Below are 22,610 nucleotides of genomic sequence, written 5' to 3'. Positions count from 1 at the left end.
TACGTATTTGTACCATTTACGATGGATTTGTAAGGAAACAGTTTCTATTATTTTCATTTGCGCCTAAATATGCCCATGTATGGTGTGAGCCGAGGCCTACTTAGCCCACAGCCCAGGGATTAAGTTCAAGAACTCGGGAATAAAAGCGTCAAAGGGCGACCTTATCTGCTATGGCAAATTCTCCAGTTGACTTAATTTATGCACTCCATATCTGTTACTGAACCTTTTCACCCACCCTTTACTAGCTAAGAAAGGTTTGGGGTTTGTAGCATCCTTCGTCACATGCTCGTAGATGCGGAAAGCTTGCTGCCTCAGAGCCACTCCGTCCACAACGGTTACTCACCAACTCTTCAATCCATAAATGTAGTCTTTTTTCCATCATCTCAAGATATGAATCACACGCCACAGATGTTACTTCCGGCACTTTGAGGGGCAGCTTCCTTAACACATTTGCACAGTTCAGTTTCTTTTTTACAGATAGGATGAACAGTAGATTCATTCACACCAAATTCATGCATGACAGCACTGGCAGACATGCCACATTATAATTTATCCAGCACTTCAATCTTATCAGTGAGCTTAAAATTCACTTTCTTTCTCTTAAATAACATTTTCTGTATCACTCTCCTTGCTCTTGGGAGCCATTTTGTTAACAAATATGAGGTCAGTGAATGAAAAAGAAATGTAAATAGAGATGTCAAAAAGTTAGCATGCGCTCACGAAGTTACACGGGGTAACTGACTAACTGTGGAGTTGCTCGAGCAGGTACTTAGATTTATGCTCATTACTGCACATCTGCCAACGGTCAGTTAAAAAAAGAGTAGCTTGATTTCATTATTTTTTTTTCCATAAATGTTCTTTGGATGACAGTAAGTAATAAAAATGATATGACAATGCACAGAACCCCTGACATAAAAAATCCTACCTAACTTCCCAGCTGGGAGGCAAATCCCTTGCCATACTACACTATATCCTCATGAATTCGACAAAGAAGGGGTTCTGGGTCACTCGAATTACTGAAAAAACAACATAATCGAGTTTGGAATATTTTCACATTATTCGACAATTTCCAAATTTTTGTGTTTGATTATTCATTCGTTTTCTGTTCAATTTTTGTGCCTTGCCTTGGCTGCCACATTAAATAATATATTTATAATAACTGTACTAACAAATTTATTTTAAAAATGTACATACTGTACAATAATAATAAAGTAAATAATAGTAATAAATAAATGTAACTGCCCACAATAATACTGACTGGTACATAAACACTTTAAATTTCCATGAATTTAAAATAAACAAAAACTCTTACCTGTGATGCAAACCTTTGAAGCTCCCATTGCTTTCGCTGCAAGTAAGTTAACAAGGCCTATTGGCCCTGCACCACACACCAAGACAGAAGAACCGAGAGTTACTCCACCGCGTTCACAGGCATGAACTCCAACACTTAATGGCTCTAGAAGGGCCCCCTCCTCTAAACTTACATGATCAGGCAGTCTGCACAAAATGATAGTTGCAAATGTAATAACTATACCAAACTATTACTGTAGAGGGATACATCGTTTAGCGATCAGGAGGAGTTGCTGAAAAACAGATCATCAAGTGAATTTGATCGCTGAGTGAACAGAAATGAGAAATACGGTAGTGTTGTTGTACATGACTGGGGATAATTAGCAGAAATATAATTGTCCCAAGTTGAGTATGGAAACCCAAAATATTGCTGCCAGTATTACATTTGTTATATGAGTTGTGAGTACACCATCAATGGGTACTCTCCAATCGAGATGCTGGTACCTGTTTCCATGTTGTTCATTCAGTACTAACATGGTGTTATAAGGAATGTATGAATATCTGTACTATTGACAAGTGTGTGAAATAATCATCCTTGTTGTCAAGGATACAATGTAACAGTTGTTTAATGTTGAAACCAATAAACAGAAAATATAAGATAGATATATGAAAGGAAAGATATCTCCTCTTACAGATATATTAATAAGATAATACAAATAGAGTAAATAAAAACCTTTTCTGCCCCCCCCACCCACCCCTTTTACACGAGAGCCCTGATCTCCTGGGAGACAAACACACATGCCCTAGAGCCCTGACCTCCTGAGGGACACACATGCCCTACAGCCCTGACCTCCTATGGGACACACATGCCCTACAGCCCTGACCTCCTGGGGGACACAGACACCCCCTACTAAGTTGCCTATACAACTATGAAATATAGTATGAGTTATAGAATAAATTTTGATCAGAAAGTGTAAAAAGATTATAGAAACTTAGTTATACAGTGATCCCTCGGTTAACGAACGCCTCGGTTAACAAATTACCTTCCATAAGAATCTTCAATTCGGTTAACGAACAAAAATTCGGTTAACGAAATTCTTACGAAATCATGTCAACATGTTTTGGCTTGCTCACCAGCTGGAATATTAGTCCGCCAATACAGTAATCGGTTCTAGGGCTTAAATTCGTTCCATTTGAGTAAATATCAAGAAGGTTGTGCTATTCAATAAATTTGCAAGTTTTATGTTAAAATTTTTAGTCATTTTAACACTTATTTAACATAATTGCAGTACAGGAAACTAGTTTTTGGTACGCCAATCAGCCACTTGACTCACCCACCATGGCGTCAGTTTGTATCTCTGGTCAGTGGAGGTAACATCTTGCTTGTGGCTCTCTTGAACATAAACTATTTTTATGTTTTTACAGTACAAATATTGGTCATTCTGAAATTTATTTAACACATTGACAATATATAGTGCAGTGCAGTGTTGATTTAAAGAAAATAATCTTGAATTACACCTAGTGAACTTAAAATTTTATGGGTGAAATGACGGCATGAAGCATGGGGTGATTTCTCTTCCACTCCCACTTCCTTCTCTTCTCCTTTCTCCTCCACCCCCACTTCTAATTCCCATCATCATCATCATCAAGGAGCCTTCTACATGCACACCTCAAAGTAAGTGTACTTTACTGCATTTATTTTTACTTTGTATGTAATTTTCGGTGAGCTGGAACCAATTACCCAAAATCCCATTTAAACAATGGTTTCGGTTAATGAACGACCTTTTGGAATGAATTGTGTTCGTTAACCAAGGGACTACTGTATTGAAAAATGATTAGCCCCCTTCGCCGCCAGTGGTGGTGGGGGAGGGTTGATCAAGTGGATAGGTTGGAGCAGCATATCATAACGCTTCTAATAGTGGCATTGTATGACATCAATGATCTTTGGTCAATAAAATACTAAAGAATAGAAGAATGGAGTGCAAAACAAGCAATACTCAGCCAATGAGTATAAGATGTAATGGATGAACATGTAGAGTGTTGCCACTATACTCAGTATACTGGCTCATCATCCTCGCGTGGCACAGTCAGTAAACTGTGCCCATCGACCCTAGAGGGTTGCCTAAAACGTTGGGAAAAAAGAGAAAAAAAAAAGGAAGAAATCACATCCCTGATAATCTGTATACACTTATCATGTCCTGAATGGCATTACCAGACCTTTTTCTGCGGGCTAAATAATGCTTCGCTACTGTTAGTTCTCAAATTTTAACTCCAAGGTGATGAGCCTCCTCTGTTCCTTCTTTGCCTCCCACCCCAACCCCTCATCCTGGTTGCAAGCCTGTCAGACTATAGTGATATATGTCTCATCAGCAAATACGAAGGGCTAGCATTTTCTGTAAGATAGTCATTGTGAGGATTAACACAAGAGCTGAAAAGTTCCGTTACAAATAGAAAGAGACTCAATGGACGGCGTTTCTTGTTATTCATAATGAACTCGTTGTCGGTTCCGAGTAAACACAAGAAATACACTCTGACACGTTCGTAGAGTGATACGGTATATATAATTTGTAATAAATTTTAAAGTCCTGCTATAATAGTCGAGATAAGTTTATTTATTTAGAACAGTGGTTCCCAAACTTTTTCTGATCATTACCCACTTTTCATATATAATCCTTATCCATGGCCCCCCTCTCCCAATCCATATCTCTGGCTGGCTCAGCTGCTGACTGGCTGTTCTAGTGTGGTGGGGCTTGGGATTTTTATGTGTACATAGCCTCAGCTTATGGCCCCCTAAATTTTGCTGGGGGCCCATGGCCCCCAGTTTGGGAACCAGTGATCTAGAAACAGAGCCGCCATTTGCAATGACGTCACCAGTTTCCCCGCAGACGACGTTCTCCAACAAACTCACCGCTGCAGTTGGAGGTAGTACAAAGGATGGCCTCTTCAGACCTAAAATGCCATGTTCAGGTAAGTTTTAAGGGTGGTTTTTTATGGTCTAAGTCGTGGATATTTCATAAGTGAAGTAATGTGCCGCGAAGAGCAGCTTATGGACATAAAAAACTCCCATGTTCACACCAGCTCAGCTGTCATGTATTCTTACCTGGTAGACTTTCTCTTTTTTTTCAGTGCATTTACAGAGTATATCAGTACTAGATGGAGATACGAGTCAATCTAGAAGTAATGACATTGTCTGGACTTTTTGAGAATGTATTGGGATATATCATCATTTATATTAATTAATAAGTAAAATTTTGCTTTAACTACCATAAGTAATTGGATGTTTAGATTCGAGATAGGCTATATTGGGTAAATTTTAAGCTTTGGTCATGCAGACGTTTTTTCTGAAGGTTTGCGATGTGTTATGAACTGTTCGTTAACCGAGGGACCACTGTACTGTATAATAATGAACAAATAAAAAAACTTGCAATCGAGGCAACGGCCAGTCTCACCCCCGTCAACCTCCAGCATGTTCACACGACAAGTGTCATCTTGTACCTATTAGCTCTCATTAGGCCTGTATCAAATCTGATTAGACCACTGTACAGTATCCCCATTAAAAAAAATACAGTACCGATATGTATTTTTATAATAAATAAAGTAAAATATTTTTTATAAAAAAACAAGGTAATTTATTTTAAAAAATAAATTATTTTTAATGAACTGTAAAATTCATAATTTTTTTATATAAAATATATTACCTTTAGAAGCACGTTTTAATCACCAATATTTAGCAGTGAACATCTTTTACATCCCAATTCAATACTTTTACTTTCTTCTCATTTGCAAAATTTTGGCAAAAATGTTTAACACTGACAACTCATACCATAAGCATCCAGTAAAATTTGATTCCAGGTTCTTTTTGCCAAATTCCTTCTATGTATGTTTACTATTATTGTATTTCACTACAGGGACACCTTTTCCTTCCCAACAAGAGGAATTATGCTGGTTATAATGCATTACACTAACTATAGTACTGTATTTCCTAATTACTAATGATATAGTGACCCAGAGCCATCATTACTGTAATAAACTTTGAATGATAATATTTTAAAGTAACATTAAACTGTTTTATAAATGCAAAGAATAATAACTACCGTACAGTACTGTATTTTGCTATTAATCATTCTATAATTTAAGTAGCCTGTAGAGAATTTATGACACTAATTATTAAGGACAAAACTGGCATTATACTTGAGACAAAAATCTGCAGCATGGGTGTAATATCTGCATAGGTTTCCATCATCGGGTGGCGTTGCACAGAAGAAAACATCTGGGCACAAGTTGTATCTGCCTTTTTTGCAGAACTCACACACACGACATGGAACGCCTGGCTCAATGGCAACTCGATCTCCTAAAGAAATTCATATCAAAAGAGAAAATAATTTCTAAAACATGCATCACATGTAACAATTAATATAATAGAATGTTGACAAGATGGATACTTAATTACAGGTAGAGAAGCAAAACAGACCTACCTGGTTTTAGACTAGTGACATTCTTGCCACACTTGGCCACCACACCAGCAGACTCATGACCAAGCACCATTGGTGCTAATACAACAAAATGACCAATGGCCCCCTTAGTCCAGTACGACACATCTGAACCACAAATACCAACTTGAGCCATTCTCAGGAGTACCTCTGAAAGAATCAGGCTATTAAATGCCAAAAACTACTAGCCTGCCAGAAAAATTAAATAATTGCTCTCAATAATATATACAGTAACCCTCGATAACCCAGCACACAAGCGGCTCTGGCCTTGCCAAGTTATCCCAAATTCCGACTTATCGAGGCACTTCCCCCTCCTACAAAAATACAATACAAAATTATTGACCCATATACATTACATGTAATTACTAAATGTAAAAAAGTAACACTTACCAGCACTGCAGGTGAAGAATGAAGCATCATAGTAGGTGACACAGAGGTATGGTAGGTGACACAGAGGTATGGTAGGTGACACATGGGCATGGTAGGTGACACAGAGGTATGGTAGGTGACACAGAGGCATGGTAGGTGACACAGAGGTATGGTAGGTGACAGAGGCATGGTAGGTGACACAGAGGCATGGTAGGTGACACAGAGGTATGACAGGTGACACAGAGGTAGGTATGGTAGGTGACAGAGGCATGGTAGGTGCACAGACCTACCTGGTTTTAGACTAGTGACATTCTTGTGACATGACAGAGTATGGGTAGGTGGAGCATATAGGTGTACATTGACAGGGCACACATGCCAAGTTATCCCAAATTCCGACTTATCGAGGCACTTCCCCCTCCTACAAAAATACAATACAAAATTATTGACCCATATACATTACATGTAATTACTAAATGTAAAAAAGTAACACTTACCAGCACTGCAGGTGAAGAATGAAGCATCATAGTAGGTGACACAGAGGTATGGTAGGTGACACAGAGGTATGGTAGGTGACACATGGGCATGGTAGGTGACACAGAGGTATGGTAGGTGACACAGAGGCATGGTAGGTGACACAGAGGTATGGTAGGTGACAGAGGCATGGTAGGTATGGTAGGTGACACATGAGGTATGGTAGGTGGAGGCATGGTAGGGTGACACAGGTAGGTATGGGTGGTGACACAGAGGTGGTAGGTGGGTACAGAGGTACAGGGTGACACAGGGTGTATGGTAGGTGACATGGCATGGTAGGTGACACAGAGGCATGGTAGGTACAGAGGCATGGTAGGTGACACAGGCATAGGTGTGGTATTGGACATGGTAGGTGACACAGAGGCATGGTGGTGGGCATGGTAGGTGGACACAGAGGCATGGTAGGTGACACAGGAGGGTAGGTGACAGAGGCATGGTAGGTGACACAGAGGCATGGTAGTAGGTGACACAGAATGGTAGGGTGACACAGAGGCAGGTAGGCATGGTAGTAGGTGACACAGAGGCATGGTAGGTGACAGAGGTAGTAGGTGACACAGAGGTATGGTGGGGACACAGGCAAGGTGGGTGACACAGAGGCAAGGTAGGTGACACAGAGGTATGGTAGGTGACACAGGCATGGTAGGTGACACAGAGGTGGTAGGTGACACAGAGGCATGGTAGGTGCACAGAGGGTGGTGACACAGAGGTGTGGTAGGTGACACAGAGGTATAGTAGGTGACAGAGGTATGGTAGGTGACACAGGCAAGGTAGGTGACACAGAGGCAAGGTAGGTGACACAGAGGTATGGTAGGTGACACAGGCATGGTAGGTGACACAGAGGTATGGTAGGTGACACAGAGGCATGGTAGGTGACAGAGGTATGGTAGGTGGCACAGAGGCATGATAGGTGGCACAGAGGTATGGTAGGTGGCACAGAGGCATGGTAGGTGATGCAGGTGGCTACATATGCTGAGATTCTCCCAGATAATTTTATATATCTCGGCATTTCTCGACTTATACTAGAATACATTCCGAGACCATATCCATGTCGAGTCCAAGATGTAATCCCTCTTCTTCCTTGTCTGAGCAGGACCACACCCCAGAGTTATCCTCATCTTCCAATTCCTCCAGCTCCATGACAACTTCTGCACTAGTTTTGAAGTTGTAGTTGCAACAAACTGTAGAGTATAATTTTTTTCTTCCCCCTGGACCAGCTGCACTCCATCATTCAATTGCTGGCAGTGGATCCAAGTTTACTATGTAAGCAGTGTGCAACACAACTGTCTTAATGCCTGCTAGTGTCTGGATTGAGAGAACTCTTCCAGTCACTCCTGATGAGATTCAGTGCCGGATTTAGACCTGTGGGGGCCCTGAGCCTCTCGCTATTTAGTTTTACTAACACACCCAAAAGCCGCCATGTTATTAAAGTGTTTATTGATGGTAAATAAATTAATATCTACCATATACCTCAAGTGTATGCAAATAGCCTATCCTAGCTTACTGCAACCCCCTCCCACCAAGTTGTCAATAAAAGAAAAACTAACTACCGGTAGCTAGTGGCATTACAGTATAAATATAAACTAAACAAACCTAACTTTTTATATTTACTTTTCTATATTTCAAGTTGGATGCTATGTTTGGCTGCACACTCTGAATACTGTACTCCTAAATCCAGCACTGATGAGCTTCATAATACTGAACATTTTGTTGTAGAGAGGATGGGACAGCGAGCACCAGGTCAACCAGAAAAGCAGTTTTCGACAACTTCCCTCAAATTCTCTATTCAGCTCTACTGCTCAGGTTACAGATTCTATCTGTAGCTTTCGCCTCCAGTCATTTTTGAGGCATACGGTCTTCAAATGTGAACAGCAGCTGCAAAATCGTTTATAAAAAAAAGGTCACCAATCGGGCTAGCTTTCCAATATTTTGGCTCGCCCACCAGGATTTTATATCCCCATTGGAGACCAAACTAACTATTTAACCACCCCTGCCTGAAGATAACTTCTGACAATACTGTAGATAATGTAAAGCATTCTATTGACAAAGCATAAAATAACACAACTCAAAAAAAATCTGGTGATATGAATGATATCGTGCAATACTGTAAGTAAAACCTTGATAAATCGGAATTCAATATAGCCGAGTTAGCTTTTTTTGGACTCTGAGGTGCTCTGGTCACCAGAAAAACAGTAATAAAAAAAATAATGTTGTAAGAAATGGGAAAGAATAATAAATAAATCTTATGAAAAGAACCACACTTACTGAATACTGTACAGTGGTCTAATGAGATTTGCTATAGGCCTACTGAAAACTAAGACACTTGAGTATGCAAGCAGGCTGGGGCTGATCAGGTGTTCCCGCATTCATCAGGTTTATTTATTTATTGATTCAGTATTATATTCTCATATAATTGGCCTCTTATGGTTTATGGCTCATCATGATTAATATAACATCTTCAGTAATTTATAAAAAATACAATAATGTATGTAATTTGTAATATGACTTGAAAATAAAAGGATAAGCTGTATCGAAGGTTATTTACTCAAGATGCATTTGTGTGAAATCTTTCAGCAGACCAGCTTACAATATAGGTCACTGTAACACACTGTATAGTACTGTATTTTATATGAAGAAACCTTCCTATATGCAGATATATGCAGATGCATAATACTGTACACTACAATATTACTTAAGTAATGATAAATACACAACAATATTATTTATTAAATGGTGATAAATACACTGCAATAGTATTTATTGAGTGATGATAAATACACGACTGTACTTTACTTACTGGTACTTTTACCTTTATCCTCTTCACCAATGATTGGCTCGTTAGCCACTTGGGCGGTCGGTCCCATCTCTGATACTCACTGTTGGCAGATACTGGGCATGCACCGGCTCCTGAATACATTGGAACCTGCTCCAGTGTTGGTCAAGTCTGGCCTTGAATGAACTGACACTCGGTGCCGTCACAACGCTCTCTGGCATTTTGTTCCAAGAGTTCACAATTCTCACTCCAAAAAATTTTGCCCTCACAGTTTTCTGGACTTGTGCCTTCTTCAACCTTGAGCTGTGACCCCTTGTGGGGCGGGCATCTGCCAGCTCCAGGTATGTACATTTGACCGGGTAGTGCCCCCTGAGATGTTTATACACTTCAATTAGGTCGCCCTTCACCCGTCTGTAGTATAAGCGAGATAGTTGCAGGAGCTCCAATCTCTCTGGGTAAATGAGGTTCCAGAGAGCAGGCACCAGTCTGGTGGCCCTCCTTTGGGCATTTTCAATCAATTGACAGTCTCTAGCATACCTCGGGGACCAGACGGGGTGACAATACAGTACTCCAATACTGTACTAATTTACTAAGTGTTGAACACCGACATTATGCTAAGCCAATCAGCTGCTTGCCCTTTGTAAACAAATGACTTGTGGTGTTCAGTGTGGGATTCTTTTTTCAGGAAAGCGGATTCTTTTATGATAATATTTTACCAACCTGACACCAAATGATCCTAAATTAGATGAGAATTATGGTGAAATTGCATAAAGAAGTGTTAAAGGAATCTTGGGGAGAGAGTACCCACCCGGGCTACACCCTCCCCTCTGCCAGCTGCTCCCAGATAAGCACTCGTCTTCCACATACAATATAATCCTACACTTAATTGTTCTTATTTTTATCTTTATAGTACTGTACAGTATCCAGTTTTCTCTTTATTCCTAAGAAAATTCTGAGGTTACTTACATATACCTAACATTTTACAGTAAATAATAATCATCCCAGTGAAAACAGTTGTTGACAACCAGACTTATGTCTGATTTTCACCCCAGAGAGTTGTTTCATTTTTTTTAATTGTTAATGTAATATTCTTTTACAGTGGGGTATGCTATAACGAACGGATTCTACTACGAATATTCCTATAACGAACGGTTTTACCTATAAAATTGAGAATGCTATAACGAACGAAACTTCTACAACGAACAGTAATTTTTTTTTTTTACTAATTTATTGTTTTTTATTACAAGTATTAATTATATTCTTTATTTCAGGAGTTTAGATGCATATTTATGCACTTTTTTACAATTTCATATTATATTTTTCAGTGTTAAGTGGTTGTATTTGGGGGCCTGGAACAGATTAATCCTATAACGAACGAATGCTATAACGAACAAGGTTCTAGAACCAATTAGATTGTTGAGTGCAGTAATAACATGACAACAACTGATTTTCTTTAAACAGTTCAGATAAACAGTGTTATCCCCATCCCCCCCATCCCCCTTCCATATACCTGTATTCGTTTTTTTCTGACTTTCGCATTTCTCGGACTGGGGTCTACCCCAACTAGTCCGATTTATTAAGGTTCTACTGTATCTTAACCCTTGTGATGCCATCATCATCCTACGATAACAATACAAATTACAAATTTTAAAACATTTTACCCTACAATGCGGTTCATAATACTGTGGTCTTACCATTTGGTCCTGGTTCTGGAACTGGACGATTTTCCTGAGAACAAAAATACAAATATGTACAGTACTATAAAGACTGAATTCAAATATAATCAGCATAAAGTACAATATACCAATACTGTTCCATATTTTAATATGCCATATTCAGCACAAACACATCTTATATTTTTCTCATAAAAGAAAAAAAAATAATGTATAGTGTAGTCCACCACACCAAAAAAAAACAGGATTATGGCAGTTCTCTGTACAAAGTGTTACAGGGGCACCAGATACTGTACAGTAATTTGATCCATAGATTAGATAATGGCATTCTGTACAGTACTGTCTACTCATACTGTAAACACAGTAAAAAAAAAAATTACCACACCATTTCCTTGCCTGAGGGTGTCCTCACATATCTGTTGCTAACAACATATCCTGCCGTACATATACAGTACGTATATATAGTTGATAGTATAACTGTGTTCTTGTGGTCGACTGTACCAAAACTTTCTGAAACTAGCGTCCAACATTAGTCATAAAATAACAAACCACTTTGATCTCTTCAGTAATGATACTTTTTTTTTGGGGGGTCTATACCAGACAGGCTAGCTTTACTGTACATTTACAGCACATCCTTGTGATTTTTACCTATCGTTTATTAAAAACAAAATACTGTAGTACAGGGTACAATATTAATTATGGCAATACAGGAATACATGTAGACCCAAGCCTAGAAAGCCTTTGTCCCTGAAGTTATGATGATTTTTTTTACTTTTTTTTTGTAATACTGTATTTCCATAAGTAAGGATGAAAATATGCGAAAATAATAGTTTTTACTCCCAGTATGCCTCTATATTTCACTACTGTATTCTTTAACACTTACAACGTTATTAGTCTACAACTGCGACATACAGTATATTCTGGAATGATAAGCAGAGGAATGTGACATACTGCACTGTACTTGTGCATTCTGGAATTCAGAGCATTTTGAATGCAGCGGGTTCGAGAGATGATGTAATTACCAGTACCCAGAAAATTCCAGGGATTGGGGATTCTTTTCCCAGTTTGAGTCGTCTCATTACCCAGAAATCTCTCATTCTCGGAAGTGCTCTGCACCAATTGTTCTGGCTTACAGAGATATCACTACCTACTTATAGCTGAAACACTCGAAATTCATCGAGAGTTATGTTAGAGCTTCAACTATATTTACTTTTAAAGAAATTGTCAAATTAGTCTAGTGTTGGAGTAAGCAATAAATGTTAGAATCCTTTTCCTGCGTTACAAGAGACTGGCGGCCAAACTAAGGTAAGGACTAATGGACTCGTAGTTTGCTTCCACATTTTTCTATATATTATCTTTTAATCCACAAGCGTTAAAATGATGTTCAGGGAAAATCAATATACTGTACCTGTACGTGATTTTTTGCGCACTGGAGGGTTGATCGGCGAATCACTCTACCACAGTTATCGGGTTAAACTCAATGAATACAAGAGCCAGTTGCCTGAATGTCCAATTTCTCCTCATTTATTCATGTAGTAATGTACTGTACAGTATGCTGTATGTGAATACTTAAAGAAATTATCCTGTGTTCTTTAATTTCATATGCTAATTATGCCCTGCCCACTCAGGTGATTTATTAATTGTAGAAAGAGAAAACCTAAAAAAGAATAAAATAAAAATACTTAAAATTAAAATAAAAAGTTGTCGCCTCAGTATTATTATTGTTTTGGTCATGTAGCGATTTGGGGGGGGGGGGGGAATAGCCCACCCAGGCACAGGTCATCGACCCACAACGGGGCCTAGAGGGCAAAACATATAAGAGTAAAAAGACATCAAAAATATGAAGAGAAAAAGACTATATTAACCTACACCACAAAGAGGCCGGAAAACCGCCTTTATGAAGTGAGACATTGTAGGAGTACAAAAAAACAGAAGAAGGCAGAGCATTCCACAGTTTGGCTGTGTGAGGAAAGATGGATGTACTATAACAGGTTATTCTAGTGCGACCGACATCCACACAAAAACGGTGGGCACTGTGGGCAAGACGAGTGTTACGAGCCTACGGGCTTGCTTGCGGTACACAGGATGCCAAATCCACCGAAAATTGCCCATTAAAGTAGCTGTAAAAGAGTGTGTGTGAAGCAACATTGCAGCAAAGAGAAAGGGAAGAGAGATTATCAACTAAAGGAGGAGAGTTAATAAGACAAAATGCCTTTGATTCCACTCTATCTAACAGTTGGACAGAAGAAGAGCCACCCCAGATATGAGAGCATTACTCCAAGTTAGGACGAATGAATTTCTTATATACTTGAAGCAACTGCTCAGGAGTGAAGTAGCTACAGCATCTGTACAGCAATCCCAGCTTTTGGGAGGCAGCTTTAACAATGTTGTGGATGTGTTATTTCTATGACATATTAGAGGAAATGGTGAGGCCTAGCATATCTACTTTAAAATTTGGCAGAATGATAGCATCCTGAATGTGATTGATGGAAGATCTTCTATTTTGGAAAGTGTAATTGGTACTGAGTTTCATTACAATTGAATTTAACCAAGTTTCTACCTTCCCATTCGGATATGCTGCACAGATCCGCATTGATAGATGAAATGATATCAGCTCTAGAAACAGATCTAGTTTGAGAATTAGGGGGAAGGGAAAAATGTGAAGAACAGTGAAGAGTAGAATCATCACCATAAGAATGGATAGAATTAGTCGTAATGTAAAGTGAGTCAGTCATAAAAAGAAGGAAGAGAGTAGGTGAAAGAACAAAACCCATTGGAACACCACTATTGGTAGAGAAAGAGCGAGAGATCGATCCCTCGACAACAACTGCCATGGATCAGTTCTCAAGGAAGATAAAAATTAGAGAACAAAGTGGGGGAGAGAAAACATAAGAGGAAAGTTTAGAAAACAAAGACTTGTGCCGTACCCTGTCAATTGTTTTGGAGATGTTGAGGGCCATGGCGAAAGTTTCCCCATAATCCCTAAGAGAGGATGACCAAAGATGGGTGTAGTAGGAGAGCAGATCACCAGTAGATCTCATCTGGAGAAAGCCATACTGGTGACCCAACAAAAGTAAAAGGCTCACTCACATCCAACCTGGATAACACGCCAGCAACCCTACGAGTGGAGATTATAGGAAAGTGCATAGGTTCAGTAGGAGGAGCAGGTGGGGTAGAGTTGAAATCGTCTAAGGTGGAGTTAGAGTAGAATAAGGTGCCAAAGAGATTGGCTTTATCAAGGGGAGAGTTGGCTATAGAGTTATCAGGTCGGAAGAGAGGAGGAAAAGAGAGAGTGCAAAACTTATTACATATGTTTTTCATTAAGGACCAGAAGGATTTACCAGAAGAAGAGTTAGTCAAGTCAGAGGTCTTTCTTATTAAAAAATTCAGCTTGGCCCTACAAAGAATAACCTTACAATGATTCCTAGAAGTAATGAAAGAGAAGTGGGGAACAGGAGAAGGAGATAGTTTCATAACTTGATACACTCTATCTCTCTCCCTACATGCAAGAGAACAGGAGCGATCAAACCATGATTGTAATGTGAAAGTTTTGGTAGAAGATGGGATAAATGCACTCATACCACCGAGTATAACCCCAGCAATACTGTTAGCACATACCAAGGCATCCCGAGTGGAAAAACAACATTCATCCCAGGGAAAGTCCAAGAAGAATTCTCACAAGGATTGCCAGTTTGCCCTCCGATAGTGTCATAGTTAGCGTTTAGAGGGGGGTGGGTGAGGTGGTCGTGCCCAGTTTAATTTAATAGAAATAAGATTGTGATCAGAAGACCCTAAGGGGGCAGAAATTGAGTATGAATAGAGTGAGGGGTAGAGCTAAAACAAAGATCAAGAATGTTAGTAAGTTGATCTTTTTGATCTGGAACAGGTGTAGGGTGTTTAATTATGTGTTCCAGATCATTAAGTAAGGAAAAAAGAGTGCCTCAGCTCCACCTGGGTCATCCCTTGCAGAGCCAAGCCACTCTCTGTGATGTACAATGAAAGACAAAATTCGTGTCATGAAATTTGGTGAAAACATATGCCGAAGGACTATACTTTTGGTGAGCTCTGCCTTGTGGTAGGGGGCTCTCATAATGTTTCATGAGATATATCTATTCTTTGGACAAAACCACGACACAACTTTTGTCTTTGATTGTATACATTGAAATCCCCTAGGTAGAGGATCTCGGTGTGTGGATAGCAATGACTCATGGCAAGAAGTGAGATAGTCAAAGAGTTCCAAATACAGGTACTCCTCGATTTACGACCGCCGCAGTCGTATAAAATATTTTTCATATTACGTATTTTCGAATCACATCGTTAGTGATCTCGCTGTGTACTGACAAAATTTTCGTTTGTAATTCCCTTTAAAATGGCTGGCAAGCCTAAAAGTGAGAGTTCTTGTGGTGCTGAGAAGAAAAAGAGACACCCATTTCAGATTTTCTATGTATTATTTTCGCATTTTCGACTTACGACCTGGTCGTCGGTCCCCAAACCCGTCGAGGACTGACTGTGGTTAGTAGAGTTGGGAGAACAGTATAGGAAACAAAGCAAAATAGTCATAGTTGGTAGAGATATTTTGAGCCAGATGACATCATAAAGAGAAGATTCAAGATCCATGAGTCGAGCTATAGGTGTATGTGTGTTGCAGTAGGTGCATACACCTCCCTAAGAACGTAAAGAGGTATAAAGGTTGTAGTTGGAGACTTGAAAAGGTTTCAGTGAAGCTGCTTTGGTCAGTTGAAGTTCAGCTAGTAGTAAGAGATTGGGGGAAGAGGTTAATAGATGGTGCTCCACAGAAGAAAAATTGGATCTCAGGCCGCGAATATTGGAAAAATTAAGTGTGAAAAAAGCCGATCCTTCAGCAACCGCGGTGACGTCAGTTGAGGCCCCAGTAGTTTGATAATGATCAGGTCGGCCCTGGGGTCCACAACCTTCCCGACCAGTGGGACCCATCCGAAAAGGCCCCCCACTTTAAAATTATTGTTAGCTGATGTCATAGGAAAATAAAAGATTAGAAAGAATAAAACAGATCAAGAGTGAAAAAAGTTATACAGTACTCCCTCTTTATCGACGGATTTTTTATCGATGGTTTCGATTATCGACGGATTATTTAGACGGATTTTTATTATTCTACAAGACGTAGAAGCTGCCGGCACCTCACAACAACAAGACGCAGAACCTGCCCACACCCCTCAAGAAGATGCAGACCTTGACTCATCATACTCATCTGACTGGTCAGGCTTTTAATAAGCCTCAATCATCACACTTGTATATACTGTACACTGTATTGTTTACTGTAAGGACCGATGTTCACTTCAATAAATGAAATCGTAAGTTTGCTAGTATTTTTGTCCACTTATTATATTATTATTTATACACTATTATTTAAGGTTATGTGTAAAGGAAACGCATTAATGCTTAAAGGTACATTTATTCAACATATGCTAATAATAGTTAGAAAAATTACGTAACCATCACGGTATCGACGGTTTCTTTATCGACGGCCGTCTACAGAACGTAACCCCCGTCGATAAAGAGGGAGTACTGTATATATGTTGTGTTGTCAATAGTAAGAGAGTCAATTGAGACCCTGCAATTGTGTGTAAATGAGGCAGAAAGACAGATGAGCAACCTGGGACTTGGTCACAATTTCTGTGATGCCATATAGCAGCAGGGTCTACCATTAGTTTGGTAGCTGCCTACTACCTATAGGTTTGGTTGGGTTGGGTTGAAATTATGTTTTTCCGATGGATTTGATATGTCTTGAATGATTCTAACCTTTTGAAATTAGGCTGAAGACCGAAACGATAATGTTACCCACATAAGATTACTGTATGTGGGAAAAATGAACAAAATCAAACAACTTCTGGTGGTAGAGGTTTCCTCATAAATTACCGAGATCTAATGCAGAGATGTACATATGCCGATTTAGATCTGGCCATATCGCAAGGCACTTTACTCATACCATTCTGAAGAGTAAATGATTTCAACCCCATTTTGCAATAAAGGCTATATGTAGATGGTACTAATCAGCCTAATCTTGTGATAGAACTAAAATTATTGTGACCAGTAATGCTGTATTGTATTGATATCTTTATTGGGTGCTCTCCAGTGATCCTGAAGTCGGTCACATAGAAGGACTAAAACAAAAATAAAGAAAGATTACTAGGATGTGTTTGCAGAGGTACAGTTACTCCTCTCTGCCAGTCACTGATATTTACTCTCATGGCCAAGACATTAACAAGTCACACAGTTATATAATTCATAGTCTCGGTATATACTAATCTGATTTTAGTCCATTATTGCCATACATGTCAAGTCTTCTGCTGGGTATATTGCACCGTTCTATCTCTCGGTGTTAGATCTACGTTTTTCTAAATGTTTAGACAATTCTAAGACTTTTTATTCTATGACATTTTCGTCGGAAATTCAGGATAACCGAGATGTTATTTTTCCAGTATTATTATTATTTGTATGTCACAAGACACCCCATCCTTGGTTACATTGGGCAGAGAAGCTCTTTCCCCCTCAGTTCCTACTCGAGTGTGTTCGCTTTTCGCTTCTTCGTCTACAGCGCATGTGTGGGGGGTGGGGGGGGGAGTTCGTATTTGGCTAGTGGAAATAGAGGGTGAGGGTAACGTTATTATTGGGGAGCGCAGGGTGAAGGGAGACTTATTATTGGGTAAGAGTTCTTTGTCTTAGCCAATGAGCAATGCGTGGGTCCGTCAGGAGGGAAATTTTGATTTTGTACCAGATATGGCTGTACAGGTGGAAGAGCTGAGTGGACATTGTCAACACAATTGTTTTACGTCTATTGCCAAGTTCCATCAGAAAAATACCGAGGCCATTTCATTTTTTTGAAAACACGGTGTATTACCAAACAACGTGAGTTGTCCAAACTGTTAAAATCGGTGTACTTATCGTTTGATTACGTTATGTTAGGTTGGGTTAGGTTAGGTTTGGTTGGATTTTGGGGATTTTCTTTGCGTGTTTTTTTTACACAGAAAGAGGGAGTAGGTTAAGTAAGGTTAAATTTCTGTTGGTATTATAAATATTTTTTCCTATGTTCTTTGATAACTTTTGAAGGTATTATCTCAAAAACGGGTGATTTCCGACAGAAATTAATATAAAATTCGTTCAAAACTCCTCAATAACCATAAGAAAAGCATATCTCTAATACCCAAAGAAAGAATGGTAAATTTTTCTTGTCACACCGTTCACTTTTAGTAAGTTAAAAATATATTTTTCTAGTGTATTTGTGCGAGACCGAATATGACCTTCCTTTTTGGCGGAAATTAGCCGGGTTTTTTTGCGATTTTTTTTCGTTAGATGTTTTCCGAGAAAGAAAAAGTGGCTAGAAAAACACTAGAAAAACAATAACCAAACCAAACCTAACCTAACTTAACTGACTCTCACCATATGATGGAATCACCTATTTCTTACCTTATTGGCCTGGTTCTTGTTCGTCGTTGGATTCTGGGATTCTTACACAACGCCACATGTTAGTCTTTGCGATATTTACATTGTCTTGCTCTTAGTACACTTTACTGAGGTTGGAAGAACACCATGCGATCGAAAAAATGCTATAGTTTCTTCGTTTTTTTTTCAAAAAAATCGCAATCAACTCCATATACTTTAAGTGACACCCATCGCAGACTTCCATGGTCGGAACTGAACTTGAATTTCAAAATATGAGAGACCAAAAAGAATACTCGAAATTTGATTGGGCCAAAAATACCGCGAATTAAACCCAAAAACATTTTAATTGGTTTCTGAATTATTATTATTACAACTTCGCTCCCCAGGCCCCGATGTGGGTCAGTGACCTGTGCCCGGGTGGGGTAATCCCAGTAAAAAAAAAGGCTTTTGATTGGCTGTGTGACGTGTACAGCAACGCCTGCCAGGATGATTTATGAAGGAGACACAGGAGACAGGCAGTGTTGGAGGAGAGGCAGACGATAATGGCGGGATGTTAATGGAAGAAAATAGAAAATATTTTGGAAAAGCTATCTCCGTTATTATACTTTTCCGTCGGTAATGTAATAGATGAAAATTATCTTATAATTAGACGTCTTATTCGAATATGATAATAGATTAGTGGTAGGAATGAACGGTGTGTAAAGAAAATAATACCGAAAGAATGGTGCATTACTATAAATTGACCTGCTGTTCGAGGTGGACAAAACTGGTTGACTACAAGTTCTACTCAATTAAACTGGTGCATTTGTGCAACATTACCTCCATGCTGAAAAACTTGTGGCATTTTTATTACCGTCATGGATTTACTATGCACTTCAAATACAACTATAAATCGACAATAAAAAGTCAAATTACTTACAAGTCTAAGATCATTTTTGGCATATACAACAGCAGAGAGATTGTCAGTTGCCATGGTGAGAAAGGCGTAATAGTGTTGAGTGAGACAGCCAAGTCAAGTGTGAGTCTCAGCCTAAGGTACAGCTGCTCTTAATACCGCTTCACGACTTTGGCTTAGGTTTAGGTTTTGCAGAAACTTAAATAAATGTTGTTCTTTTTAAATCTTTATTTACAGCTTATGTATTATTTTATAAGTCTAAAATAATCTTTGAATCTAAATATAAGTTAAATTTTAAGAATTAGAGACTATTTTGATGACACATTATAAGGAGGTAACCATTGAGAGGAAACATTGGTATATGGTGTCGTGCGCAACATCAACAACAGGAACCCCGTTATATGAACAAAATGCTATCATTTTCAATTTAAGAACTCATCTCTTCACATATTTTCATAAAGTATCTTATAAGATTCCGATAGAAATTATGTCATATATGGGGATTTCAATGAATTCCATAAAATATATAGTGCATCTTATCCATACTAGTTCAAATGTGAATGATTAAACCCCGCTATATTAAACACGGGTTATTGTTATTCATATATATTCATGGCAACTAAATTACTACAACATTACCTATAAACAAAGAGAGAAAATTCACGTCTTCCAGAACAACAGAACTAAACAATTTAAATAAGTAGATATTCAGAGCAAGACGTACACTCTTAACGAAGCCGTGGTTGTCGAGCTAGTTAACTTGTGGACAGCTGTTAGGTACAGACAGCTCTATGCAGCTATTGTTACTAGGCCCTAGGGTTGGCGACAGTAATATTTTCAAGTACTCATAGTAAATCTCTTTAAAAACTCAAACAGAATAGGTATATACAAAGTATAAAACACACACACACACAACCACATACACACAAATACATACACCTAGTTATTATATATCATATTTGTATCACTTATGTTACTTGTAATTATTTGTAAATCAAGAGACCCATTCCCCAATTATGTATTAGTATATTTTCAGCCTTGCTCTTTCAATTAACCGTTAATTATTATTATTATTATTATTATTATACGCCACGTCAGCTGTGTCACGTAGTTGTTGTCACCTCAAGGTCATGAAAGTGCTTCATCATAATAGGTTTCATCAAACCGTCCCCCTCTTCACACACCCTGATAACTGGGGCTCTCACTATTAGGGTCTCGGGCCTCGGATACACGGTTATAGTGTGGGGTACGAGATGTTTGGTTCACACTCAGGATTGGATGGAGAAAGGAAACTCACAATGTGCTCTCTGTATACATATTGTATTGGATGTACAATGCAGCTTGGTGCTGGGAAGGCAGCATGGTTGCAAGCGTTGAGTAGAGAGAGCTGGTTGGTGAGGGTGCTCAGAGGACTAGCTTGTGGGTCGCCATGGTCGCTGGCTGGAGCGAGGGCCGCCAGGCAGGAGGAGGAGGTGTTGCTTGCTGGTTGGTGTAGGTCGAAAGAGCAAGGTCACCACGAGGTCAGGTCTTATATAGCGGAGGTAGGCGTGGCTTAATAGTTGACCTCAGTCATGTAAGGCGGCGCTGGTTGCTGACCTAGACCACGAGGCATACACTGGTCGGCTAGCCAGCGACAAACAGCGTTTGTAGGGGAGGAATCCACTGCAATACTCCCCCTTCCCTCCAGGCGGTGTAGGAGACTTGTTGTCTGCAGGGTTGCATGGCACATGTGAGGCAGAACGGGCGGTGCATGCCACATGTTAGACATGACGGCGAGGGCGTGTATAAGCCGGCCGCTAGTGGAGACAACCTTGTCTAGATACACGAGATCTGTGGGAGGAGAGAGGGAGAAAAAGGGTGTGTGGGGGTGATGAATGTTGTGCTTCCCTCACAGCATGTACAGAGTCGTCAGATGCGCCTGCTGGGGTGTGTGGGCCTGGGTCAGGAGCAGGGGCTGCGTTAGGAAGTGTCCATGACAGCAGCAGGGTGCATGACAGCAGCAGGGTCCGCGACAGCAGCAGGGTGCAGGACAGTAGCAGGGGGTACCTGAAGGAGAAAAGAGGGGTGTGTGGGTCCGCACTCAGGCGCATGGGCCGCGTCGGGAGCAGGGGCTGCCAGGCAGGAGCGGAGGAGGGTCCAGGACAGTGGCAGGGGGTACTGCTGGGCCGGGGGCGGCGTCTGAGGCAGGACGGGTGTGCTGGGGTCGGTAGGACGTGGTGCTTGGGGCAAGAAGAGGAGCGGCTGTCTGCTTAGAGTAGCAGAGCTGCTCTAGGGTGTCTAACCTGCGGTGTAGAGACAGTAGTTGTAGAGTCGATGAGAGCTGCCTCTGTGTGGATAAGCCAGTCTTCCATGTTGCTTGAAGACTGGGAGAGTGATCGGTTTCTCCTCCATCCTGTGTGAGTGCGAATCTCCGGGGGTCACCATTTGTAGGGTTATGAGATGTTGGTTCACACTCAGGATGGGATGGAGAAAGGAAACTCACAATGTGCTCTCTGTATACATATTGTATTGGATGTACAATGCAGCTTGGTGCTGGAAAGGCAGCATGGTTGCAAGCGTTGAGTAAAGAGAGCTGGTTGGCGAGGGTGCTCAGAGGACTAGCTTGTGGGTCGCCATGGTCGCTGGCGGGAGCGAGGGCCGCCAGGCAGGAGGAGGAAGAGGAGGAGGAGGAGGAGAAGAGGTGTTGCTTGTTGGTTGGTGTAGGTCGAAAGAGCAAGGTCACCACGAGGTCAGGTCTTATATAGCGGAGGTAGGCATGGCTTAATAGTTGACCTCAGTCATGTAAGGCGGCGCTGGTTGCTGACCTAGACCACGAGGCATACACTGGGGAATTCGCTGGGTCGGCTAGCCAGCAACAAACAGCGTTTGTAGGGGAGGAATCCACTACATTAGTACTCAAATAAGACATACGAGAAAGTATATGTTTCCGATGTAACCCAAAGTTTTTTTCCTATATCACTAATATATCTTTTCAGTTTAATTTATATACTATTGTCATGGTCACGTTGACTGCTGATCTATTTAACCAATTGATTCTTATTAAACTCCACGACCGCAAAACATGGGTGAGTTAGCGATCCCCCGAGAAGAAGTGTTTTTCCCAATAGACGCTACACTTGTGTTTCCCTCCCAGAGTCCCGCCTTTGTGAAGACAGTTATCAATGCATTGTTAT

General features: G+C 40.2%; 1 protein-coding gene across 2 annotated transcripts in view; it reads right to left on the bottom strand.

Annotated features, from left to right (window-relative positions):
- LOC121869069 (sorbitol dehydrogenase-like) overlaps positions 1-19,611 on the bottom strand; it is a 36,102-nt gene extending 16,491 nt beyond the window's left edge. Inside the window, exons 1-5 of one of the 2 annotated variants that reach the window (XM_042370197.1) lie at positions 19,462-19,611; positions 11,145-11,178; positions 5,766-5,930; positions 5,482-5,641; positions 1,313-1,497 (exon numbers count right to left, since the gene is read on the bottom strand). In XM_042370197.1, coding sequence (XP_042226131.1) covers positions 1,313-1,497; positions 5,482-5,641; positions 5,766-5,930; positions 11,145-11,178; positions 19,462-19,515 — 598 coding nt within the window. In that variant the 5' untranslated portion in view covers positions 19,516-19,611. The remainder of the gene's footprint in view (positions 1-1,312; positions 1,498-5,481; positions 5,642-5,765; positions 5,931-11,144; positions 11,179-19,461) is intronic. The other variant, XM_042370207.1, reaches the window with a different exon arrangement.
- Between the last annotated feature and the right edge of the window lie 2,999 nt (positions 19,612-22,610).

The sequence above is a fragment of the Homarus americanus genome, unplaced genomic scaffold (assembly GCF_018991925.1).
Source record: "Homarus americanus isolate GMGI-L3 unplaced genomic scaffold, GMGI_Hamer_2.0 scaffold32583, whole genome shotgun sequence".
In the NCBI taxonomy this organism is placed as follows: Eukaryota; Metazoa; Arthropoda; class Malacostraca; order Decapoda; family Nephropidae; genus Homarus; species Homarus americanus.
This window is presented reverse-complemented; position numbering and strand designations above follow the sequence as displayed.